The sequence below is a fragment of the Rana temporaria genome, chromosome 9, assembly GCF_905171775.1.
Source record: "Rana temporaria chromosome 9, aRanTem1.1, whole genome shotgun sequence".
NCBI lineage: Eukaryota > Metazoa > Chordata > Amphibia > Anura > Ranidae > Rana > Rana temporaria.
In genome coordinates this window covers 11,389,423-11,417,347 of record NC_053497.1, presented here as the reverse complement: position 1 = coordinate 11,417,347, position 27,925 = coordinate 11,389,423, and the positions used below count along the sequence as shown (strand labels likewise).

General features: G+C 45.3%; 1 protein-coding gene across 1 annotated transcript; it reads right to left on the bottom strand.

Moving 5' to 3' along the window:
- Nucleotides 1-13,690: 13,690 nt before the first annotated feature.
- Nucleotides 13,691-20,042, bottom strand: SLC25A53 (solute carrier family 25 member 53). The gene is made up of 2 exons (XM_040322778.1): nucleotides 19,895-20,042; nucleotides 13,691-15,062 (listed from the first exon to the last, which is right to left on the bottom strand). The coding sequence occupies exon 2, from the start codon at nucleotides 14,850-14,852 to the stop codon at nucleotides 13,992-13,994; it is 861 nt and encodes a 286-aa protein (XP_040178712.1). The 5' UTR covers nucleotides 14,853-15,062; nucleotides 19,895-20,042; the 3' UTR covers nucleotides 13,691-13,991.
- Nucleotides 20,043-27,925: the final 7,883 nt, after the last annotated feature.

Here is a 27,925-nt window from a genome sequence, read left to right as displayed (position 1 = left end):
TGTTCTTTATCCGTGGCTCTCCCCTCGCTCTCTCCTTCCCTCCACCTTTCTGTCCAAGACGAGTGTTCTTTATCCGTGGCTCTCCCCTCGCTCTCTCCTTCCCTCCACCTTCCTCCTGTTTGTTTTCTTGTTAATGAAGGAGACTAATTACTCTCTAGGGTCGGTACTAGCGCACCTAGAGGCTCAGCTCGGAGGAATGGTGATCAGATGTTCCTCCTATGCAGAGATGGATCCTACGTAGGGTTGGCTATATACCAGTAATTTTTTTATTTTTTTTAACCACTTAAGGACCGGACCAATATGCTGCTAAATGACCGAAGGGGTTTTTACAATTCGGCACTGCGTCGCTTTAACAGACAATTGCGCGGTCGTGCGACGTGGCTCCCAAACAAAATTGGGGTCCTTTTTTCCCCACAAATAGAGTTTTCTTTTGGTGGTATTTGATCACCTCTGCGGTTTTTATTTTTTGCGCTATAAACAAAAATATAGCGACAATTTTGAAAAAAAATGCAATATTTTTTACTTTTTGCTATAATAAATATCCCCCAAAAAACATATATAAAATGTTTTTTTTCCTCAGTTTAGGCCGATACGTATTCGTCTACCTATTTTTGGTAAAAAACAATCGCAATAAGCGTTTATCGATTGGTTTGCGCAAAATTTATAGCGTTTACAAAATAGGGGATAGTTTTATTATTTATTTATTTTTTACTACTAATGGCGGCGATCAGCGATTTTATTCGTGACTGCGACATTATGGCGGACACTTCGGACAATTTTGACACATTTTTGGGACCATTGTCATTTTCACAGCAAAAAATGCATTTAAATTGCATTGTTTATTGTGAAAATGACAGTTGCAGTTTGGGAGTTAACCACAAGGGGGCGCTGTAGGAGTTAGGGTTCACCTAGTGTGTGTTTACAACTGTAGGGGGGTGTGGCTGTAGGTCTGACGTCATCGATCGAGTCTCCCTATAAAAGGGATCACTCGATCGATGCGCTGCCACAGTGAAGCACGGGGAAGCCGTGTTTACATACGGCTCTCCCCGTTCTTCAGCTCCGGGGAGCGATCGCGACGGGGCAGCTATAAACAAATAGCCGCGCCGTCGTCCCGGATCGCTCCCCGCGGGAATCCGACCGCCGCATGTAGCGCGCGGGGGGGGGGGGTCCCGATCGGACCCCCGACCCACGTCTAGGCAGGGACGTACAGGTACGCCAATGTGCCTTTCCGTGCCATTCTGCCGACGTATATCTACATGCGGCGGTCGGGAAGTGGTTAAACTAACCATCGTTTTCATCCATAGTGATGAGGAAAATCAAAGGATGGAAAACATTTCTGGAACAAACCAAATTCGAAAAAAAAAAAAAAACAGGGGCCAGATTCACATACATTTAGATAGGCGCAGCGTATCAGAGATACGCTACGCGCTGTAACTTACTTTTGAATTCTTTAAATCCACAAAGAATTTGCACCGTAAGTTACGGCGACGTAGTGTATCTCTCGGCGCGTAATTCAAATCAGCGGGTAGGGGGCGTGATTCATTTAAATGAAGCGCGTCCCCGTGCCGAATGAACTGCGCATGCTCCGTTTCGAAATTTCCCGCCGTGCATTGCGCAAAATGACGTCGCAACGACATCATTTTTTAACTTAGACGTGAATTACGTCCATCCCTATTCACGGACGACTTACGCAAAAAAAAATATTCAAATTTCGACGCGGGAACGACGGCCATACTTAACATGGCACGTCTATCTATACGCCGCAAAATAGCAGCTTTTACTATACGCCGGAAAAAGCCGACTAGAGACGACGTAAGAGAATGCGACGGCCGCGCGTACATTCGTGGATCGTCGGAAATAGCTAATTAGCATACCCGACGCGGAAAACGACGCAAACTCCACCCAGCGGACTCCAAAGTATTGCATCTATGATCCGAAGGCGTACGAAGCCATACGCCTGTCGGATCGAACCCAGATGCCGTCGTATCTTGGTTTGAGGATTCCAACTAAAGATACGACGCGGGAAATTTGAAAGTACGCCGGCGTATCAGTAGATACGCGGGCGTACTCGCTATGAGGATCTGGCCCCCTGGGTTTATTGTAGAGCGCCAAATCAAATGTAAAATCAGCATGGCAATTGAAGAGTTTTCAGTAGTAATAGTTTATTGAGCAATTTCCATACAAAACAAAGTACAGAGATTGTAACTGAATGTGGGTGGAATTGATACTCTGGCTACACCATATTGTGGCACTTGTGCGCCAGGAGTACCCTTTGCCAGAGGCATACTCATCCAGCGCTCTAATCGGCTCTAATCGGCTTCCAAATGGTTAAACATCGGGTGCACAGGCTGTGCGTTCCCTGGTTAAACAGTGCTGTGTTAGGGATTGTTCCCTAACACTGACCTGCCTCTCAGCCAATCAGGTGCACCGGGTCTGGTTACCATTCACCTGATTGGCTGAAGCGGCAGGCTTGGAAGGACGAGAGGAGGAGCTGGCGGGAGAAGAGTCTTCCTCATCGAGGAACAAATGGAGGACACTGCTTGCCATCTGCCGCCATCACCCGCTGCCAACCCGAGACAAAGTAAGGGCCGGGCAGAAGGTGGGCATACGGGGGGCAACGTTTGGGGCACTGTGGCAACACTTGAGGCACACTGGCAGCATTGGGAACACTGGCAGCATTGGGCACACTGACAGCATTGGGAACACTGGCAGCATTGGGCACATGGCACACTGGCAGAATTTGGTACACTGGCAGCATTTGATGGCACAGTCACAGCATTTGGTGGGCATAGTCGCAGCATTTGGCACATGGCACACTGGCAGAATTTGATGGCACAGTAGCAGCATTTGGTGGGCACAGTCACAACATTTGATGGCACAGTCGCAGCATTTGGTGGGCACAGTCACAACATTTGATGGCACAGTCGCAGCATTTGGTGGGCACAGTCGCAGCATTTGGTGGGCACAGTTACAGCATTTGATGGCAGTCGCAGCATTTGGTGGGCACAGTCGCAGCATTTGATGGGCACAGTCGCAGCATTTGGCACATGGCACACTGGCAGAATTTGATGGCACAGTCGCAGCATTTGGTGGGCACAGTCACAACATTTGATGGCACAGTCGCAGCATTTGGTGGGCACAGTTACAGCATTTGATGGCAGTCGCAGCATTTGGTGGGCACAGTCGCAGCATTTGGCACATGGCACACTGGCAGCATTTGGTGGGCACAGTCGCAGCATTTGGTGGGTACAGTGGCAGCATTTGGTGGGTACAGTGACATCGTTTGATGGCACAGTGGCAGCGTTTGATGTTTTTTTTTTTTCAAATTCTTTTCAGTTTATTTGCGCCCCCCCCCCCAAATTTTTCTAGTACCAGCCGCCACTGACATGATGCCAATCAGTGCCAACCAGCAATACCTGCCAGTTCCTCATAATCAGTGATGCCAATCAGTGCCATCTATTAGTGTCAATCATTGCCACTCATCATCAGTGCCGCCTATCAAAGTGCCCATTAGTGCCACCCATAAGTACCCACAGGGCACGCGCATCAGCTCCTCTACCCCTTATAGCGGCTGCCGTACAGCTCCAGCGATTTGCGCAGGGAAACCATTCTGCCGGCGGTCGGTCGGCTAGTGGTTAATGAACGGGCTGCTCCTGTTCTATTGGGTTGAGGGCACAACAAAAAAAAGGGGGAGCCGTGTGATGCTCTAAATCGTGCACCATACTGCCCCCTCTGTGCCATGCCATTAAACGCAGCCACTGTGCCATGTCATCAAACGCAGCCACTGTGCCATGTCATCAAACGCAACCACTGTGCCATTCCATCAAACGCAGCCACTGTGACCATCAATTGTTGCCACTGTGCCCATCAATTGTCGCCACTGTGCCCATCAATTGTCGCCACTGTGCCCATCAATTGTCGCCACTGTGCCATGCCATCAAACGCAGCCACTGTGCCCATCAATTGTCGCCACTGTGCCCATCAATTGTCGCCACTGTGCCCATCAATTGTCGCCACTGTGCCATGCCATCAAACGCAGCCACTGTGCCCATCAATTGTCGCCACTGTGCCCATCAATTGTCGCCACTGTGCCCATCAGTTGTCGCCACTGTGCCATGCCATTAATTGTCGCCACTGTGCCCATCAATTGCCGCCAGTTTGTCCCGTAAAATGCCGCCAGATTGCCCCCTCCCGCCTGGCACTTACCTTTCTGGGGTCAGCCATCCTCCCTCCACGATCCCTCTATGCCTTCTCCTGCCCTCGATGTCGCTTCAGCCAATCAGGTTACCAGTAACCAGACCTGGTGAACCTGATTGGCTGAGATGCGTGTCAGTGTTAACCAGGGAATGCCCACCCTGTGCGTCCCCTGGTTAACTATTTGGAAGCCGATTACAGCCCTCAGGCCGCTGGCTCTGATAGGCACTTCCACAGCCAACCAGCTGCCGTTATTCAGATGGCCGGCGCTCACCAGGGGGCCGGCCATCTGAATAGCGGGAGGCATTGGCGCTGGCGACAAGACATAGATTCATGCAATGCATTAATCTTCAGTGACTTCAGTGGCGGTGCAGGAGAGAGAGGGGGCGGCGCTCCTGCGCCCACTATGGACGCACCGCCACTGCTGTGAACGAACCCGAAGAATATAAAAACGAGAAGCGGAAATATAAAATGTAACACAAGAAATAAAACAATCCGCCTGTCCTGATTTCATTGGAGATTTATTTACAGATATAAAAATAAAAACAATATAAAATAAACAGAGTATCACATCTCGGCGTGTTCCCGCACCATACACGTAAAAGATTGAAAACTTTTTTTTTTTTCACGCCGTATTTATTTATTTTCTCTTCATGAATAAAGATAATGGAATATTCAAGTTTTAGGTTCCCATCTCGGCGTGTCGGAAAACACAAAAACAAAATAGCGCATTTCCATACATTGCAGAGAAGCGTACGGCGCTTTAGCAAATGCGCGGCGGAGGGGGGTCGCCAACACTCGTGCTCGCCCCACGCATGCAGTAATGCGAACCGCACTTTAACCCCTTAGGCACCGGCTCCTGTCACCCCCCCCCCTCCCCTTTCACACTTGTCCTGCGACTTGGGACTGCAAAGTCGCATGACAAGTCCCCCCCCCCCCCCATGGTTTCCAATGAGTACCGTTCATAGCTGTGCGACTTCAAAGTAGTCCCTGCACTGCTTTTTGGTCCGACTTTCATGCGACTTGAGGTGCGTAGACCTCAAGATTACACAGGTGTTGCTTCGAGTCGCGTCAAAGTCACGTCTAAATCGCGGCAAAGTCGCAGGAATTTCAGGTCGTGAAAGGGGCCTAAGGGCTTTAATGTGTCGGCAGGGGCGGGGCTTTAATGTGACGGCCGTGATTGGCTTTCACCTGATCGGAAGAACTCTTTTTTTTTTTTTTATTAGCCGCCGCCGGTCGCTGTGTCGGCACTCGTTCTCGGCACAGTTCTATTGCATGCAAATACGCGGCCGTAAAAATATATATTTTTTTCTAAATTGACGCTCTTTTTTTGTTCATAGCACAAAAAATAAAAATCGCAGAGAGAGGGGGGGGGGGGGGGGGGAATCACAACTCATGGGACCCCCGTCAATAGGAAATTATGGGGCCCCCAGGCAATAGATTATGGGGCCACACAGTACACACACACACACAGACAGACAATATACACACACAGTATACATACACACAGACACACACAGTATACATACACACAGACACACAACACACACACACACAGTATAAATACAGACAGACACACAATACACACACACAGTATACAGACACACAATACATACAGACACACAATACACACACACAGTATACAGACACACAATACATACAGACACACAATACACACACACACAGTATACATACACACAGACACACAACACACACAGTATACATACACACAGACACACAATACACACACACAGTATACAGACACACAATATACAGACACACAGACACACAATACATACAGACACACAATACACACACACAGTATACAGACACACAATACACACACACAGTATACATACACACAGACACACAACACACACAGTATACATACACACAATATACAGACACACAATACACACACACACACACAGTATAAATACACACAGACACACAATACACACACACACAGTATACAGACACACAATATACAGACACACAATACATACAGACACACAATACACACACACAGTATACATACACACAGACACACAACACACACAGTATACATACACACAGACACACAATACACACACACAGTATACAGACACACAATATACAGACACACAGGCACACAATACATACAGACACACAATACACACACACAGTATACAGACACACAATACACACACACACAGTATACATACACACAGACACACACACAATATACATACACACAGACACACAATACACACACACACAGTATACATACACACAGACACACACACAGTATACATACACACAGACACACAAACAGTATACATACACACAGACACACAATACACACACACAGTATACATACACACAGACACACAACACACACAGTATACATACACACAGACACACAATACACACACACAGTATACAGACACACAATATACAGACACACAGACACACAATACATACAGACACACAATACACACACACAGTATACAGACACACAATACACACACACAGTATACAGACACACAATATACAGACACACAATACATACAGACACACAATACACACACACAGTATACAGACACACAATACACACACACAGTATACATACACACAGACACACACACACAGTATACATACACACAGACACACAATACACACACACAGTATACATACACACACTGAAAAGGTACTAGAGAGGCGGGGTAGCTATAATCTTGGGATTTTTTTAAAAACACAGATTTTTACATACTGTCCCTGGTTTTACTGAGGCTGGCAACCCTGATGGGGGCCCCCTAGCGGAATGGGGCCCTCAGGGAGTGCCCCAAATGGACAGTCCGCCCCTGCCGCAGAGGTGATCAAATACCACCAAAAGAAAGCTCTATTTTGTAGGGGGAAAAAAGGACGTCAATTTTGTTTGGGAGCCACGTCGCAAAAAATGGCCCGGTCATTGGTCAGCCAATTCTTCCGGGGCTGTAGTGGTTACATTTGTTTCATTCGTTTATTCGTCTTTCAAATTTATTATTATTATTTTTATTATACAGTAATAAATTCGAAAGATGAATTGATTTGAACTGGAATCAATCCGAAAAGTTTTCGAATCGATTTCGAATAAATATGGAGCGAAATCTCTGAGGAACGTTTGTTGAATCTATTCCACGAAGAATGAAGGCAAAAGGGGGTCCAACCCGGGACTAGCAAGGTGAGTGTCATTGCCCAGCCCAGGTTTCTGAGTGGATGTAAAAAAAAAAAAAAATAAAGCTTTATTTTAATATGGAGCGTGCAATATGTGAAAAGTTATAATGGTCCTGGCATCAGAGATATTTATTTCTGTTATAGAGCTGCATGCTAAGTACTATGTAATAATATAAGGAATTAGGTATGTGTGGTTATATGCGCCTCCATGATTGAAAGAACTGAAATCCACCGAATGAAACGGGGACAGACAGGCTGGGGAGGAAAGGGTTAGATGATGCCGGGCGTCCTCCGGCCAGGAGATGAGACGGGCTCTGACTTGTCGCAACTTCTAATGCACATTGTGAGAAGCTCACAGTGTGCAGGGAAATCAGTAGAAGACATCTCAGTCCAGGAGAGGAGCCGGTGCGACCGTGCAAGACTGAAGGGGAAGGCTGGAGGTCAGAGATAAACATCATATGGATTAAGAAGGACGGGAATTCTTTTATTTTGTGTTACAATTTATATTTTTATATATATCAGGCTGATCCATGATGTGCGGGGAATTGTAACAAGAACATTCTAAGATATATTTGAATTTTTTTTTATTATTTTAATAGCATTCACAGTACATTTTATTTTCTATTTATTTTTTATCTTTATTTTATTATATTTTTTATTTTGCAATGAATATACATAAAAGGTCATCTTTATCATATACAATTATCTTTTTAGCTACTGTATCTGTATGGGAAGGAGGGGGGGGGGGGGCATTCCTCCCACTGACCCCCAATGCAACATTTCTTATAGACCACCAGCATACAGTAGTTGAGGCCCTCCTCCCATTGGTGACTATTGTAGGAGGGGCCTTCTTTCACTAGTGGCCAATGTAAGTTAAGCTTTCTTCCAGTGACCACCAATGTAAGGCACCCTTCTTCCACTGACCATCAATGTAAGTGGGCCATTCTTTCCACTGGTGACCATTGTAAGAGGGACCTTCTTTCATTGGTGGACAGTGTATGGGGAGCCTTCTTTACAGGTCACAAATGTAGGAGGCTCTTCTTCCACTCACCACAAATGTAAGTGGGGTCCTCCTTCCACTGGTGGACCATGTAAGGGGAGCCTTCTTCCAAAGACCACAAATGTAAGTGGGGTCCTCCTTCCACTGGTGGACCATGTAAGGGGAGCCTTCTTCCACAGACCACAAATGTAAGTGGGGTCCTCCTCCCACTGGTGGACCATGTAAGGGGAGCCTACTTCCACAGACCACAAATGTAAGTGGGGTTCTCCTCCCACTGGTGGACCATGTAAGGGGAGCCTTCTTCCACAGACCACAAATGTAAGTGGGGTCCTCCTCCCACTGGTGGACCATGTAAGGGGAGCCTACTTCCACAGACCACAAATGTAAATGGGGTCCTCCTCCCACTGGTGGACCATGTAAGGGGAGCCTACTTCCACAGACCACAAATGTAAGTGGGGTCCTCCTCCCACTGGTGGACCATGTAAGGGGAGCCTATTTCCACAGACCACAAATGTAAGTGGGGTCCTCCTCCCACTAGTGGACCATGTAAGGGGAGCCTTCTTCCACAGACCACAAATGTAAGTGGGGTCTTCCTCCCACTGGTGGACCATGTAAGGGGAGCCTTCTTCCACAGACCACAAATGTAAGTGGGGTCCTCCTCCCACTGGTGGACCATGTAAGGGGAGCCTACTTCCACAGACCACAAATGTAAGTGGGGTCCTCCTCCCACTGGTGGACCATGTAAGGGGAGCCTACTTCCACAGACCACAAATGTAAGTTGGGTCCTCCTCCCACTGGTGGACCATGTAAGGGGAGCCTACTTCCACAGACCACAAATGTAAGTGGGGTCCTCCTCCCACTGGTGGACCATGTAAGGGAAGCCTTCTTCCACAGACCACAAATGTAAGAGGCCCCTTTTCCACGACCACCAATGTAAGTGGGGCCCTTCTTCCACTGGTGACTATTGTCAGAGGGGCTTTCTTTCATTTCAAGTGGAACCTTTTCCCACAGACCAAAAACGTAAGAAGCCCTGGACGTGGACAATGGTGGTCAGTGATGCCCTTCTCCCACTGGTAACCCTTTGTAAGGTAGGGATTCTTTCACAAGTGGGATTCTTTTTCACTGGTGGCAAATGTAAGGGAGGCTTCTTTCACTGGTGGACAATGTAAGATGCCCTTATTCCAGTGACCACCAATGTAAGTGGGGTCCTCCTCCCTCTAGTGACCATTGTAAAAGGAGCCTTCTTCCACAGACCACAAATGTAAGAGGTCCTTCTTTCACTGGTGAACAGTGAAAGTGGGGGGCTCCTGTCACTAGTGACCATAGTCAGAGGGGCTCATAAGGGGGGCTTGTTTGTCTGGTGGATAATGTAAGTGGAGCCTTCTCTCACAGACCACAAATACTGTATATCAGACTCTTCTTTCACGGACCACCAATGTAAGTGGGACTCTCCTGCCATTGGTGACCATTGCACGTGGGGGGCTTCTTTCACTGTTGGGCAATGTAAGGGAGGCTTCTTTCACTGGTGGAAAATGTAAGGGAGGCTTCTTTCACTGGTGGACAATGTAAGATGCTCTTCTTCCAGTGACCACCAATGTAAGTGGGGTCCTCCTCCCTTAAGTGACCATTGTAAAAGGAGCCTTTTTCCACAGACCACAACTGTAAGAGGTCCTTCTTTCACTGGTGAACAGTGAAAGTGGGGGGCTCCTGTCACTAGTGACCATAGTCAGAGGGGCTTGTAAGGGGGGGCTTGTTTGTCTGGTGGATAATGTAAGTGGAGCCTTCTCTCACAGACCACAAATCAGACTCTTCTTTCACGGACCACCAATGTAAGTGGGACTCTCCTGCCATTGGTGACCATTGCACGTGGGGGGCTTCTTTCACTGTTGGGCAATGTAAGGGAGATTCTTTCACTGGTGGACTAATGTAAGAGATCCTTTTTCGTTAGCCACCAATGTAAGTGAGGCTCTCCTCCCACTGGTGGCCATGGTAAGCGAGGCCTTCTTTCACACAGACTACAAATGTAAGGGGCCCTGCTTCCACTAACCACCAATGTAAATGGGGCCTTCCTCCCAGTGGTGACCATTGTAAGAGGGGCTTTCTTATATTGGTGGAAAATGTAAGGGGGGCATTCTTTCACTGGTGGACCCTGTAAGGGGAGCCTTCTTCCACAGTCCACTGATTATCAACTGGTGACCATTGGCAGAGGCGCTTTCTTTCACTGGTGGACCCTGTAAGGGGAGCCTTCTTCCACAGTCCACTGATCATCAACTGGTGACCATTGGCAGAGGCGCTTTCTTTCACTGGTGGACCCTGTAAGGGGAGCCTTCTTCCACAGTCCACTGATCATCAACTGGTGACCATTGGCAGAGGCGCTTTCTTTCACTGGTGGCCAGTTTAAGTGGAGCCACAGAACACAGATCAGCAATGTAAGTGGGGCCCTTCTTTCACTGGTGACCATTGTCAGAGGGGTTTTCTTTCACTGGTGGCCTTGTTTGACTGATGTAAAATGTAAGTGGAGTCTTCTTCCACAGACCAAAAATATAAGAGGCCCTTCTTCCACTGACCACCAATGTAGGTGGGCCCTTTTACACTGTCCTCTGGTATAATGCCGCGCACACACGGTCGGAATTTCCGACAAGAAAAGTTCGATGTGAGATTTTGGTCAGAAATTCTGACCGTGTGAAGGCCCCATCGGACTTTTTCTGTCGGAATTTCCGACAGCAAAAATTTGACAGCCCTTGTACCGGCCCTGCGTCGCATGCTCGGAATCATTGAACTTCATTTTTCTCGGCTCGTTGTAGTGTTGTTCGTCACCGCGTTCTTGACGGTCGGTTGACCGTGTGTATGCAACTCAAGTTTGAGACAAAATTACGTTGGAAAAAAATCCACGGCTTTCTTGTCGGAATTTCCGATCGTGTGTACGTGGCATAAGAAGACACCCCTACTGCTAATCGCACTAAGATACTGTGAGCGGCACATATAATTTTTAGCAGAGGTTCCCCAAGGCCTGACATTTTTTTCAAGGGTTCCTCCAGGAATTAAAGTTCGAGAAAGGCCACTTTACAGTATTAAAAACTCAGCAGATGTTCCAACCGATCACTACTAAACTAAAGAAAAAGTGATTGAAACTAGACATGTGCAGGATGAAAAAATCTGTTTAGTTTCGTTTCAATTCGTTATTTAATTAAATTTGTTTAGTTAAGTTCGTTGCATTCATTACATTCGTTTTTGGGATTCATTTCGTATTTGAAAAAAAATTCTACCGCATTCGAAATAATTCGAACGCATTCTAAAACAAATGTACAGAATTCCCAAAAAATTATCAAATTCGAAATAATGCTACCACATTTAAACGAAACTATATATAACCATTTCCTGAAATTCGAAATTCGTATAGAATGAATTCGAATAGAAAAGATTTGAATAGTATAGAAAAGAATAGACTAGAAAAACAATAGAACAAAAGCAAATAAAATATTATATTTTATTCTGTTCTATTGTTTTTCTAGCTTATTAACTTTTCTATTATTTTCTATTCTATTCTAATCTTTTCTATTCCAATTCGATTTCATTCTATATGAAATTCGAATTTTGGAAAATGGTTATATGTAAAAAAAAATCGAATGTGGTAGATTTTTCTAATTTAGTCGATTTTTTTCAAATGCGGTATTTTTTTCTAATTCGGTAGATTTTTTTCAAATGCGGTAGAATTTTTTCAAACGCGGTAGATTTTTTTCAAATGCGGTAGAATTTTTTCGAATGCAGTAGATTTTTTCTAATCTAATTACATTTTCCAAATTTGATCGACTTTTTAGGAATTCGGTCAAATTTTTTTTTCAAATTCTAATATGAAACTAATCTTTTATAATCTTTTCTCTTCAAATTCGATTTCATTCAATAAGAAATTCCGAATTTAGTATAAAATGAATTCAAATTCGATTAGAATGGAATAGAAAAGAAAAACAAGAGAATAGAATCAAATATAATATATATTATAATTGATTCTATTCTGTTCTATTGTTTTTCTATCCTTTCATATTTTAGTTTCCATAAATTTTAATTATTTTCCAATCTATTCTAGAATTCAAATTTATACTATTCGAATTTCGGAAGACTGTCATGTTCTATTTTATTACATTCTATCAACTTCTATTCTATTCTTTTTGACTCTATTGCTTTATTGTTTTATATTCTATTTTATTGTAACTTTTAGAAAATCGATTTCTATTATTTCAAATTTGATTCGAATTTAATTTTCAAATTTGTTTAAATTTGTTAATTTTGTAATTCGGAAATCCGGATGCATACGAATTTCCGAATAATGAAAAATTTGTCCGAATTCGAATTCGAAACGAAATGCACATGTCTAATTGAAACATTTTAAAGCAGGATTACGTGTACAAAGCATCAAATCCTCCATGTCTCTAAGCTCTGTACATGCAACTTTTTAAGGTCTCATTTGGCAGAAACCAAACCATTGAGGTCCTCAACACCAGCCCAACTCCTCAGTATGGCCAGGTACAGGTTCCCTTCGAAGCACCATATTTTACGTCTGATGGAGGTATGTCCAAAGCCTCACTGAACTACAAGGGTTCTTCAAAAAGTTTCCACACTTTTTTTAACTCTATAAAATATAAAAAAGTGCAGAAACTTTTTGAACACCTCTCGTACATATGGGAATGGATGAATGGGAAACGATTGACCAGATGAGATGACCCACCCGTTGCCCTACAGGCAGCCTGAACTACTGGTGGGTTAATACAATACCCGTCAAGAGTGGTCATCTAAAGTGGAAATTGCTCATAGACATTTTAGGAGAACATCTAAAACAGGGGTGTCAAACTCAATTTCATCGTGGGCCGCATCAGCATTATGATTGCCCTCAAAAGGGCCGGTTGTATCTGTAAGATTAGATGTCCAGTGCATCCCCTACCCTTGTATTAGACCCCATTCACACTGGGGCGGTTTGCAGGCGATATTGCGCTAAAAATGGCGCCCTGCAAACTGACCTGAAACAGCGACCGCCGCAATTCCGACGGTAAAGCGCCGCTAAAAATAACGGCGCTTTACCGCCACCGCACCTCCCGCCCCAGTGTGAAAGGGGCCTTAGATCTCAAGAGTCTCCCCACCATCAGAAGTTGAGTCCCCTACCCTCCCTTACATCACAGTGCACCCCCCTTTCCTTATGCTGCTGCTGGAAAGAAGCCGGATGCATTGCTTGAAAGCAGAAAGTAAGGGTATAGAGGAAGACCAGAGGAGGGCTGGAGCTCCCCTGCAGCTGCAGGAGAGGTGCGAGGGGCACATGAAATGGCCCGGAGGGCCGCATTCGGCCCACGGGCCTTGTGTTTGACACCCGTGCTCTAAAAGGTCTGCTTGACAATGAACCAAAGGAAAGAAGAATTGTGCTACGGGAAGGCATTTCTTTTGGATTAGTGCAATCTTTGTTCTGCTTGGAATTTGGCGTTAAGTTTTTGGCAGCGCCATCTTTGAAACACTTGTGACTTTTGGCCCAGTGGTACCGTATTCAACATAGGAAACTATAGGTCCTTCAAATTCATCTGAGGTTTAGTATGGCTTATTTATGGTCATAGTTATCTTCTTACTTGGGGCTATGTTGTCTACTGAGCGTATCATGAATGGAATTGGTGACACCCCAAGTAACGCAAGATCGGACAATAATGAGAGAGGCCCCGCGGTACAACAACGACACCCTCCCGCCACAATTTTTCCACACTGTCTTCGCTACTTCTCTTACACTCGGAAGATCTTTTCCCACCTCCGCCTGCATATTTGCAACTAAAACAGACAACGGATAAAGCACCAGAGAGGTAAAAGCACCGATGAACGATCCAGATCCCAGAGAAGGCGCCCAACTCGGAAGTCCTTGAAGGCTTAGCAAGTCTCTTATTGGCTCCTTACAAGAAAGAAAAATGGCGCTACCCAGGGCGTTCCTGACAAGTATTATTGAGAAACCTCTGTAAATTCCACATGAGAAATTTTGGTTGGTGTTATAAGTCCAGAACTCTTGCACGACTGACGCGGCGCTTGGAAAACGAGCTGTATTGCGCCCATCCTGCAAAATATTCTGCATCCTTTCGAATGGCACAAGCAGGACAGCTTCTATGGCCCCAGATAGGCAACCAGAAAGGGCCGGAGTTAGAGCTCCTGGTGTGTTAACCCCTAAGAGAAGATTTTGGAGACTTCCTTGGGTGCCAAAGAGCAGAGTGCCCTGGACGGTCTTTGCCATGAGTGGGGGTGCCAGACCTCGGAATAGTTGTTTCATACCTTCTCTCTTCAGCTGCTTGACCGCCACCTGGACGGTGGAGGTGTGGAGCTGCTGGCGGAAAATGGTCTTGTAAATGGGAAAGGTGAAAACCGTAGATAAAAAAGTGGAGGAGGCCCCAATTAAATAGCTGCTGTGCCTCCAACAACTCCATCCCGAGGTAGTTCTGTTCTCCATCGTCTTTGGTATTCCAGACAATTACCAACACAGGTTTGATGTAGATGTAGAAAACAATGGATTTGTCTTCTGTCAATTCTTTACTGCTAAAAAGATTTCATGGTCCAGCCAGGAATGTTTTTTATTGATGAGGCGTCAAGTCACAATGTGAGAAGATACGTTCAGAGGTATTTGTTGCCTAAAACTGCCTTCCAGTTTCAGTGATGGTTACTATAAAAAAAGAAAAGTAAAAAGTGTGCATATTAGTGTCTATTTGTCAAGGATTTGTAAGTACAGTAAAACCTTGGTTTAAGAGTAACTTGGTTTGAGAGCAATTTGCAAGACAAGCAAAATGTATAAAAATTATTTGACTTGATATATAAGCAATGTCTTGATATACAAGTAGCGTCATGTCACAACTGAGTATAAAAAAGAAAAGAGGCGCCTCTATATGTAGCAATATGGTGACATTTAATGAAGGTACAACATTTACCAACTCACATGGTTGATAATTAAAAGAGGCACATCTAAGTATGCAGGGATCCGGGGTAAAGCTGTCCACATAGACCGGTCTTTCCCAGTGATGTACGAGGGTGCGTCAGAGAGGGGGCGGGGTCACGTGATGGGTGGCCGCTTCCCCTATATAAGTAATGTCAAAGCTCCAGCGCGTCATTCCGCTGGGCTGTGTCCAGCGGAGAGAGGAGCTCGCCTGCTGCGCTCTGGACGGATGGATCTTCTCATCGCTGGACCGGACCGCTGATCATCCGCCGCTGGAGAGATCATCCGTCGCTGGATAGAAGACAACGTTGGAGCAGGGAGCCGCATCGACCGCTGGATTTTTTTTTTTTTAGTAATAAAGGAATTTTTTCTACGGTGTCTGTGTGTATTTTTTTTTTTAACTATTTACACTTCCTTTGTGAAATGGTAGAGGTACAGTGTACTCCATTACCAATTCACATGGGGGGGGGGGCAGGATCTGGGGTCCCCTTTGTTAAAGGGGTCTTCCAGATTCTGATAAGCCCCCCGCCCGCAGACCCCCACAACCACCGGGCAAGGGTTGTGGGGATGAGGCCCTTGTCCCCATCAACATGGGGACATCCTCCCCATGTTGAGGGCATGTAGCCTGGTGCGGTTCAGGAGAGGGGGGGCCGCACTCTGTCCCCCCCTCTTTTCTGCGGCCGGCCAGGTTAACGTGCTCGGATAAGGGTCTGGTGTGGATTTTTGGGGGAACTCCACGCCATTTTTTTTTTAATTTGGGGTGGAGTTCCCCTTAAAATCCACACCAGACCTGAAGGGTCTGGTATGGATATTTGGGGGGAACCCCAGTTTTTTTTTATGAATGAATCATCTCTGAATTGCCAGAGCCGACAATTCATTAGAGCCGCAAAGCCGGTTTTAAATGCCTTTTTTCCTTTCAGAAATGACACTTTGTGCAGGGACAGTTCTATGTACGGGAAACATGCGCTTTTTCACATGCTGACTTTACACCCCCCCAGGTACGAAATTTAAAGTAATATTACACTTTTATTGTTTCACTTTTAGCATTATTAAATTCACTGCTGAAAAAACGGCCGTTTTTAAAACTTTTTTTCTGCATTGATACATGTTTCCTGGGACAGGACCCGGGTCCCCAAACACTTTTTAGGACAATAACTTGCATATTAGCCTTTAACATTAACACTTTAGATTTCATATGTTCGAGTCCCATAGACTTTAACGGGGTTCTAAAATTCACACGAACATTTGGTGTGTTCGCAAGTTCTGATGCGAACCGAACAGGGGGGTGTTCGGCTCATCCTTACCACTGTACTTCCTCTAACACCATAACAGAAGGTCCACTCCTCCATACTTCCTCCAACCCTGCACCACTATACTTCCTCTAATCCCATAACAGAAGGTCCACATCTCCATACTTTCTTCAACCCCTCACCACCATACATCCTCCAACCCTTCACTACCGTACTTCCTCCAACCCTGCACCACTGTACTTCTTCCAATCCCATAACAAAAGGTCCACACTTCTGTATTTCCTTTAAGCCCATAACAGAAGGTCTGCATCTCCGTACTTCCTCCAACCCCATAACAGAATGTCTGCACCTCCATACTTCCTCCAACCCCATAACAGAAGGTCTGCACCTCCATACTTCCTCCAACCCCATAACAGAAGGTCTGCACCTCCATACTTTCTCCAACCCCATAACAGAAGGTCTGCACCTCCATACTTCCTCCAACCCCATAACAGACGGTCTGCACCTCCATACTTTCTCCAACCCCATAACAGAAGGTCTGCACCTCCATACTTCCTCCAACTCCATAACAGAAGGTCTGCACCTCCATACTTCCTCCAACCCCATAACAGAAGGTCTGCACCTCCATACTTTCTCCACCCCCATAACAGAAGGTCTGCACCTTCGTACTTCCTCCAACCCCATAACATAAGGTCCGCACCCATACTTCCTCCAATCCCATAAAAGAATGTTCGTACCTCTGTATTTTCTACAACCATATCCGTAACAGAAGGTCTGCACCTTCATATTTCCTCCAACACCATAACAGAAGGTCTGCACCTCCGTACTTTCTCCAACCCCATAACAGAAGGTCTGCACCTTCGTACTTCCTCCAACCCCATAACAGAAGTTCTGCACCTTCGTACTTCCTCCAATCCCTAAAAGAATGTTCGTACCTCTGTATTTTCTACAACCATGTACGTAACAGAAGGTCCGCATCTCCATACTTCCTCCAAAACCATAACAGAAGGTCGGCACCTCGGTATTTCCTTTAACCCCATAATAGAAGGTCTGCACCTCCGTACTTCCTCCAACCCCATAACAGAAGGTCTGCATCTCCGTACCAATCCCATATTTTCTACAACTATATACGCAACAGAAGGTCTGCATCTCCATACTTCCTCCAACACTATAACAGAAGGTCCTCACCTCCATATTTCCTCCAACCCCATAACACAAGGTCCTCATTTCCGTATTTCCTCCAACCCCATAACAGAAGGTCTGCACTTCCGTATACTTCCTCCAACCCCATAACAGAAGGTCTGCATCTCCGTACTTCCTCCAACCCCATAACATAAGGTCCACACCCATACTTCCTCTAATCCCATAAAAGAAGGTTCGTACCTCTGTATTTTCTACAACTATATACGCAACAGACGGTCTGCATCTCCATACTTCCTCCAACACCATAACAGAAGGTCCGCACCTCCGTATTTCCTCCAACCTCATAACACAAGGTTCTCATTTCCGTATTTTATTCAACCCCATAACAGAAGGTCCACACCTTCGTACTACCTCCAACCCAATAACAGAAGGTCTGCACCTCCGTACTTCCTCCAACCCAATAACAGAAGGTCTGCAACTCCGTACTTCCTCCAACCCCATAACAGAAGGTCTGCACCTCTGTACTTCCACCAACCCTGCATTACTATACTTTCTCCAACCCCACAACAGAAGGACCTCTGTATTTCCTCTAACCCCATAACACAAGGTCCTCATTTCCGTATTTTATTCAACCCCATAACAGAAGGTCCACACCTTCGTACTACCTCCAACCCAATAACAGAAGGTCTGCATCTCCGTACTTCCTCCAACCCAATAACAGAAGGTCTGCAACTCCGTACTTCCTCCAACCCCATAACAGAAGGTCTGCACCTCCGTACTCCCACCAACCCTGCATTACTATACTTTCTCCAACCCCACAACAGAAGGACCTCTGTATTTCCTCTAACCCCATAACACAAGGTCCTCATTTCCGTATTTCATTCAACCCCATAACAGAAGGTCCACACCTTCGTACTTCGTCCAACCCAATAACAGAAGGTCCACATCTCCGTACTTTCTCCAATCCAATAACAGAAGGTCTGTACCTCCGTACTTCCTCCAACCCCATAACAGAAGGTCTGCACCTCCGTACTTTCACCAACCCTGCATTACTATACTTTCTCCAACCCCACAACAGAAGGACCTCTGTATTTCCTCTAACCCCATAACACAAGGTCCTCATTTCCGTATTTCATTCAACCCCATAACAGAAGGTCCACACCTTCGTACTTCGTCCAACCCAATAACAGAAGGTCCACATCTCCATACTTTCTCCAATCCAATAACAGAAGGTCTGTACCTCCGTACTTCCTCCATCCCCATAACAGAAGGTCTGCACCTCCATACTTCCTCCAACCCCGCATCACTATACTTTCTCCAACCCCACAACAGAAGGTCCTCACCTCTGTATTTCTTCCAACCCAACAACAGACGGTCCATACCTCTGTACTTCTTCCAACACCATAACAGAAGGTCCATACCTCCGTACTTCCTCCAACCCTGCACCACCATACTTTCTTCAACCCCATAACAGAAGGTCTGCACCTACGTACTTCCACCAACCCTGCATCATTATACTTTCTCCAACCCCACAACAGAAGGTCCTCACCTCTGTATTTCCTCTAACCCCATAACACAAGGTCCTCATTTCCATATTTCCTCCAACACCATAACAGAAGGTCCATACCTGCGTACTTCCTCCAACCCTGCACCACCATACTTTCTTCAACCCCATAACAGAAGGTCTGAACCTCTGTACATACCAGGGGCTAATAATGCAGGTGCCTGTGCATTGCACCTGTGATGTACAGATCGTGGTTGCAATGCTCTGCAGACTTCAATGCAAAAAAATGGAAAATGCATATATTTTATTATTCATTTTTTGAGCATTTGTTCAAAAAAATTATGCATTTATGATACTTTCCAAGTACTGGCTACATAGGTACAAAGCTAGGAAAAAAGACACAGATCCATCTAATTCTAGCAATAGAAAAAAAAATAAAAAAATAGAATAAATACATTTTACATACAGTGTCCTATACCCACAGATGATGAATAAAGCAAAAATAAAACCCCTTTAAACCATGATACAATGTGCTCCAGCATGGGAAAAAAACTAATTCCTTCCTGATCCCCCCAGAAGGCATAAATAGGAAGCAGCAACTATATGATACAAATGTTCAAAACACATATTTTTTGTGTGTAAATTAGCAATAAAAGAAAGACAGTTACCTCTTCTTCAGCATCAGCATCCTCTGGCCTTGCATTGCAACCACAGCAGCTTCACAAACAGGCTCAGCTTTTGCTTTCAGGCCGACCCCTCCCTGAGTTTCGTTTTGATTGGAGGAGACTCGCAGCATCATTTCCTTCACTGAATCCTTTTGTTCCGATTTGAGATGTGAAGCTCTTCATCTGTACACAGGCAGCCCTATGACAGTTACAAACCACCTGCACCAGGCAAATCGCAATAAAAATAGCAAATCACACAATGCCTTTAATTAGGATTTATAAGTTGCATTTTTTTTTTTAAAGATACTAGACTAAAGTGCAGATTTAAAATGCATATATATGTTTATTAGTAATAATCTATTTGTATTCTACTTCTATTAGCCATAATATATATATGTACACTCACTACTTTACATTGTAGCGAAGTGTCATTTCTTGTCACATTATGGGCTAGATTCACAGAGAGATACGACGGTGTATCTCTGACTTAGGCCGGTCGTATCTATGCGCCTGATTCATAGAATCAGGCGCATAGATATGCCTAAGATCCGACAGGTGTAACTGTGTTAACTGCAATTTAAAAATGGCCGCGGGGGCATTCTCGGTGATTAATACGCGGGCCCGACGCAGTTTGTTACAACGTTTACGTAGCGGTTTTCCCGGCGTATACTTACCCCTTCTTCTATGAGGCGCAGCCAATGTTAAGTATAGCCGTCGTTCCCGCGTCGATTTTTTTTTTTTTTACGTCGTTTGCGTACGCCGATTCTGAAACCCGATCGTCGCAAGTTACGCTCACGCCGAAACCACTGACGTCCTAGCGACGTCAGTGGGAGCAATGCATGCCGTGAAATTTCGCGGACGGCGCATGCGCATTTAAATCGGCGCGGAGACGTGCCTGATTTAAATAGTACACTCCCCCTAACTGCGGAATTTGAATTCCGCCGGGGGATTTACGATCCGCCGCCGCAAGTTTGGAGGTAAGTGGTTTGTGAATTACCCACTTGCCTCTCAAACGTGCGGCAGCGGATCTTAAATCACATAGATCACGCGGATCTAAAGATCCGCTGATCTATGTGAATCTAGCCCAAAATATTTTAAGGGGTGTACTCAATTTTGTGAGATACTGTCTATATATATATATATACATACATATAATCTATCTATAATATTTATATTTTAATAATCATAATAATAATAATATATTATAATATACACATATTATATAGTTATAGGGGCGGATCCACATACAATTAGATGGGCGCAGCGTATGTGAGATACGCTACGCCGCTGTAACTTACTTTTGGCAGCTTTGAATCCACAAAGAATTTGCGCCGTAAGTTAAGGTGGCGTAGTCTATCTCTCGCGGCGTAAGGGCGCGGATTTAAAATTGGGCGGGTAGGGGGCGTGTTTCATTTAAATGAAGCGTGTCCCCGCGCCGAAAGAACTGCGCTTGCGCCGTCCCTAAATTTCCCGCCGTGCATTGCGCGAAATGACGTTGTTTTGACTTGGACGTAAATTACGTCCATCCCGCGATTCACGGACGACTTACGCAAACGGAAAAAAAAATTCAAATGAAACGCGGGAACGACGGCCATACTTAACATGGCAAGTCTAACTATACGCCACAAAAAAGCAGCTTTAACTATACGCCGGAAAAAGCCGACTAGAGACGACGTAAGAGAATGCGACGGCCGCTCGTACTGTCGTGGATCGTCGTAAATAGCTAATTTGCATACTCGACGTGGAAAACGACGAGACCTCCACCCAGCGGACGCCGAAGTATTGCATCTAAGATCCGAAGGCGTACGAAGCCATACGCCTGTCGGATCAAACCCAGATGCCGTCATATCTTGGTTTGAGGATTCAAACCAAAGATATGACCCTGGAAATTTGAAAGTACGCCGGTGTATCAGTAGATACGCCGGCGTACTCTCTTTGTGGATCTGCCCCATAACCGTTGTCACATGAAAAGATAGAATAAAATATTTAAAAAAAAATGAGGGGTGTACTCAATTTTGTGAGATACTGGCCCAGATTCAAGTAGAATCGCGCAATATTTGCGTGGGCAAAGAGCAAATTTTTTTCTCTGCGCCCACGCAAATATTGCGCTTTACCCGCGATTCACGGAGCAGTTGCTCCGTAAATTGCGCGGGCAATATGCTAAGCAGCCGGGCGCAAGGCTGCCTAATGTAAATGATCCCGCCGGGGGCGGGAATCATTTAAATTAGGCGCGCTCCCGCGCCGAGCGAACAGCGCATGCTCCGTCGGGAAACTTTCCCGACGTGCATTGCGGCAAATGACGTCGCAAGGAGGTCATTTGCTTGTAAGTGAACGTGAATGGCGTCCAGCGCCATTCACGGTTCACTTACGTAAACGACGTTAAATTTGAACGTCGCGAGCGGGAGGCGCAGCTATACTTTAGCATTGGCTGCGCCTGCTATAGCAGGAGCAACCTTATGCTAAAGGCGCCGTACGGAAACTCCGTACCTTGCGTGAGAAGGGCCCGCGCAACTTTTGGAATCGGTGGTAGTATGCAATTTGCATACTACACGCCGATCACAAAGGCCGCGCCCCCTAGCGGCCAACGCAAGAATGCAGCCTGGGATGTGAAGGCATAAGGAGGCTTATGTTTGTCACATCCTAGGCTGCATTCGGTGTAACGAGGTTCCTGAATCAGGAGCACTCGTTACACCGGAGCAAGTAAGCACTTGCGCCACGCAACCTATGGTTGCGCGGGCGCAAGTGCTTCTTGAATCTGGGCCACTGTCTATATATATATATATATATATATATATATATATATATATATAAACTATCTCATTATGTAGTACTTACCTGAGAGTAGTAGTAAACCGGCCGTGTGGAGGTGAAAGACTGAACCGAGCAGGTTCTTGGCTTTCCCCTCGGGATTTCCAACGGGAACTTTTCCCGTCGGAAATCCAGTACGCGTGTACGAGGCATAAGCCAACATTCCGTCTGAAAAAAATCCACGTTTTCTTGTTGAAATTTCCGATCGTGTGTACGCGGCATTAGGTTAGTAAAGAGGAATAGAACATTATCCCCCAAAAAAAAAACGCTTATGGGAATATCCCATGATTTCAATGATTGTAATGTCTAGTTTATTCCAAGTAGGGCGTGCTAATGGACAAGTAAAAGCCGAGATATGAAGCTGCCTTGATGGGTGGCTCTGGAAAATGGAGAAGGCAGCACTTGGGCTTGAGTATATCACCTGGGTCCAGGAGACATTTAGGGTCAATGCCCCATTTCTCCTTAGCTAGGAGCCTAGTTTACTTACCTAAAACTGCAGTCTTGTGGCATTTCGGGTCTCAAGTCTCCTTTCCTCATGGGTGGGCTCTCCGTGAAATGCCCACATCACTTCCTGCTGAAGTGAATATTGCTTATGGGCTGCCAGAAGTGCCTATCACAAAGCACTCACAAGGTCTTCACGGAACATTCATAGGGCCTTCAAGAAGTCCTCATAGGGGCCACAAGGAGTTCTTACAGGATTCTCGAGGAGTCCTGGCTGAAGTAAATACTGCTCATAGGCTGCCAGAAGTGTCTATCACAAAGCACTCAAAGGGTCTTCAAGGACCCGTCACCGGATCTTTAGGAAGTCCTCAAAGGGTTGACAAGGAGTTTTCACAAGGTCCTCAAGAAGCCCTGCTGACATCAGTACTGCTCATGGGCTGCCAGACGTGTCGATCACAGAGCACTCAAAGGGTCTTCGAGGAACCTTCACAGGGTCTTTAAGAAGTCCTCAGGCCCCGTACACACGGCCGAGGAACTCGACGTGCCAAGCACGTCGAGTCCCTCGTCGAGTTCTGGGATGAAGCCGCCGAGGAGCTCGGCGGGCCGCCTTCTCCCATAGAACAACGAGAAAATAGAGAACATGTTCTCTATTTTCTCGTCGAGCTCCTCGGCGGCTCCATCGAGCCAAAACTGTACAGACGACAGAGTTTCTCGGCAGAATCCGGGTTTTGACCGAGTTTCTCGGTGAATTCTGCCGAGAAACTCTGTCGTGTGTACGGGGCCTCAAAGGGCCCAGAAGGAGTTCTCACAGGGTCCTTAAGGAATCCTGCTGACATTAAAGCTGCTCATGGACTACCAGAAGTGTCTATCATAGAGCACTCTAAGGGTCTTCAAGGAACTTTCACAGGGTCTTCAAAAAGAGGGTCCACAAGAAGTTCTCACAGGGTCTTCAAAAAGAGGGTCCACAAGAAGTTCTCACAGGGTCTTCAAAAAGAGGGTCCACAAGAAATTCTCACAGGGTCTTCAAAAAAAGGGTCCACAAGAAGTTCTCACAGGGTCTTCAATGAGTCTTGCCGACATGAATGTTGCTCATGAGCTGCAAAAAGTGTCTATCAAAGAGCATTTAAAGGGTATTCAAGGAATCTTAGAAGGGTCTTTAAGAAGTCCTCAAATTGTCCACAAGGAGTTCTTACAGGGTCCTCAAGGAAACCACACAGGGTTCAATTCAGTCCTCAAGGAGTTTGCACAGGGTCTTTGGGGAGTTTTCACATGGTCCACAAAGAGTTATTAGAAGGTCAACAAGTAGTCCTCACACGATCCTCAAGGTGTTCTCACAGGGTCCTGAGGTCTTCCAATGGCAATTGATGAAGTGGTATCACTATGCGAGGACAGCAGAGGGTTGGTGGGCTTGATCTTTCATTTGCCAATCTTCACTCCCAGAAAAAGTGCTGCAGAGGGCCACAGAAAGTTCAGTTAAGTTTATGACGGCATTTGAAGAAACATTTCAGCTTTCCTGGAGTGGGATTTTATGGAATTGGGGAGATAGTAGGACAAGGGAGTAGGACATTGCTAAAGTGTCTACCTCCTTGCATACGAAGTGAGTAGATAGAATGTTTAAAACATTTTTATAACATGTAGCCGTGAAGTGTTGATGGCCAGTTCCCTTGCATGTTTCTAATGCCGCGTACACATGATCGGATTTTCCGTCATACAAAACCTTGGATGTTTTTTTTCCCATGGAATTCTGCTCAAGCTTGGCTTGCATACACACGGTCACACAAAAGTTCTCTGAACTTTCGACCGTCAAGATCGCTGTGATGTACAACACTACGACAAGCAAAAAATTAAAGTGGAAGTAAACCCATAGATTTACTAGTTTCAAAAAACAGTTACATTTCCGGCAAGTGCCGTGAGTGCAAGTGTCCCATTGGTTGTGCTCTCAACCAAACTGCCAAACCTTCCAATGGCTGGTGTCATAACTGATCACATGGCAGTTGAAGATCAAACAGAGGCCAAGATGGCAGCTTCCTTGGCTGAAAATGCCAGGAGGGTTTACTTCCACTTTAAGTTCAATGCTTCCCGAGCATGCGTCGAATCGTTTCCGAGCATGCGTCGGAATTTTGCCCATCGGAATTGCTATAGACGATCAAATTTTTTTCTTGTCGAAAAATTTGAGAACCAGCTCTGATCTTTTGTTGGCGGAAATTCTGACAACAAAAGTCCGATGGAGCCTACACACGGTCGGGATTTCCGTTCAAAAGCTCACATCGGATTTTTTGCTGTCAGAATTTCGGATCGTGTGGACGGGGGCATAAAGCCCCGTACACACGATCGGTCCATCCGATGAGAACGGTCTGATGGACCGTTTTCATCGGTTTGACCGATGAAGCTGACTGATGGTCCGTCGCGCCTACACACCATCGGTTAAAAAAACGATCGTGTCAGAACGCGGTGACGTAAAACACAACGGCGTGCTGAAAAAAACAAAGTTCAATGCTTCCAAGCATGCGTCGACTTGATTCTGAGCATGCGCGGGTTTTTAACCGATGGACGTGCCTACAAACGATCTTTTTTTTTCTATTGTTTTTTTTTCTATCGGTTAGGTATCCATCGGTTAAATTCAAAACAAGATTGCTTTTTTTTAACCTATGGATAAATAACCGATTGGGCCCACACACGATCGGTTTGGTCCGATGAAAACGGTCCATCAGACCGTTCTCATCAGTTTGACCGATTGTGTGTAGGCGGCATAAGACTTTTTTTGTTTTGCTTACTGCAGATTACAGCTAAAGGGAGGGTCGTTTTAAGTTTGTTAAGTGTGTTTCTGCTTTTTTTGCATCAAGGTGGTTTATGAGAATCTTTACTGCTAGACAGGATGCGGTTTGTCTTGTTACGGTTTCAGTTTTCATTTTTAACAATTGAATGCTAAACATGTGATTTGGCTGCAAGTATTTGGGTCATTATATGGCCTTCAAAGCCCTTCTCCAATTAAAACCAGAGTCCGCCATCACATGACCCTCCACAGTACCCCCGTTAGTGAAGATCGGGGGCCACTGTTGCAGTCTAGGCCCACGCCATTCTGTTTTTTTTTTTCTTGAAAAAATAGGTTATTTTTGAACTTTACAAGTGTGTTGCAAATTCACACTCTATTTGCTAAAGTTGGGTTCTCCTTTTCTTGTCTCAGGCAGCCTTATTATTTTCTTCTCAAAGGATAATCAAGAAACTCCTTGTGGAAGAAAGAAAAAGGAGACGCTGAATCAGCTTCTCAAAACACGGATTTTATGGGCGCAGCATGAGGCAGTAAGTATAAAAAGTAACAAATTTTATTAGATAGACATTTGTCTCCTGTGCCTTCCGTGTATCTGGCACTGTGACTGGCTGGAGCGGCGATGACGTCATCCGGCTCATGAGCACGGGACCGGAAGATCCCATTCAAGACCCGGCACGCTCAGTGCGCCGTTGTCTACGGCGTGCATGCGCCGTAGACAGCGGTGCATTCTTTTTGGCAAATATCTCCTAAACCGTGCAAACACCTACAAGTAAGCCTTAAAGGGTCACTAAAGGAATTTTTTTTTTAGCTAAATAGCTTCCTTTACCTTACTGCAGTCCTGGTTTCATGTCCTCATTGTTCTTTTTTGCTTTGTTGTTGCTGTAATACTACTCTGTTCTGAACACTTCCTGGTTGTCTGTTTCCTGATGAAAAAAGCCCTGGGAGCTTTCTCTCTGTGGTCACTAATCAAGGAGGTGTGATTACTGTGGGCCGGATTCAGGTACATTGCAGTATCTGTCGGCGCGGCGTAACGTATCTCACATACGGTACGCCGCTGTAACTTAGGGCGCAAGTTCTGTATGCAGAAAGAACGTGCACCCTTAGTTACGGCGGCGTAACATATGTGTGTCGGCGTAAGCCCGCCAAATTCAAATGGAGATGATGTGGGTGTGTTTTATGTAAATTCACTGTGACCCCACGTATCTGACGTATTTTACGAACGGCACATGCGCCATTTGTGAAAAGAAAGAAGGAACCGCCACTCCAGATGATGTACCTCAGTGGTGAATAAAATAGCCCAAAATCCAGTGGGTGCAGGCAATGCACAGAGCATAAATGGGAGGAAAGAAATTTTGGACAGCCGCACTCCAATAAAAGGTAAAAAGGTGGTGCCTTTTATTCTGGTAAAAAAAATACTACAAAAGCAAAAAAAAACAGCAAACAGTGGGGTAATAGAGCCAACTAGTTTCACATTGAAAACCAATGCTTAGTCATGAGCGCGGCAAGCTGCGGGCAGGATTTTTGGATGTTCCCTTGTGATGGGCTGTTTACGCGTTTCACACTGCCACAGTTCCTGGAAACTATGCCCCCAGCACTCAGTGCCATACCCTCAATACACAGCTGTTTTGTATGTAACCTATAGGGGGGGGGGGGGTTCGGTCACCCCAGCTTATCCCTGTTTTTTTTTTTCTTTTTGACTATGTCAGACTATATAGAAATCTATGCATTTCATTACAGATATACACCACGTGCCTGCTCCTGAAGAGTGGGATCAATCCACGAAACAGGTCAAGATTTTATATGCCAGCTTCAAATCCATTGTGCAATTTTTCTCTCAAACATAAATCATGTGGTAATGGGATCCTACATAAACTTTTCGCAACTATGCAATTTTTACTCAAAATTTTTTGATACAGAATAGAGAGTTTAAATAGGTGACATATTTACAACCCCTCTAAACTGTCCTGTGTTATGTAATATATGTTTATCTGAATTTCACCTTCCATTATATATTA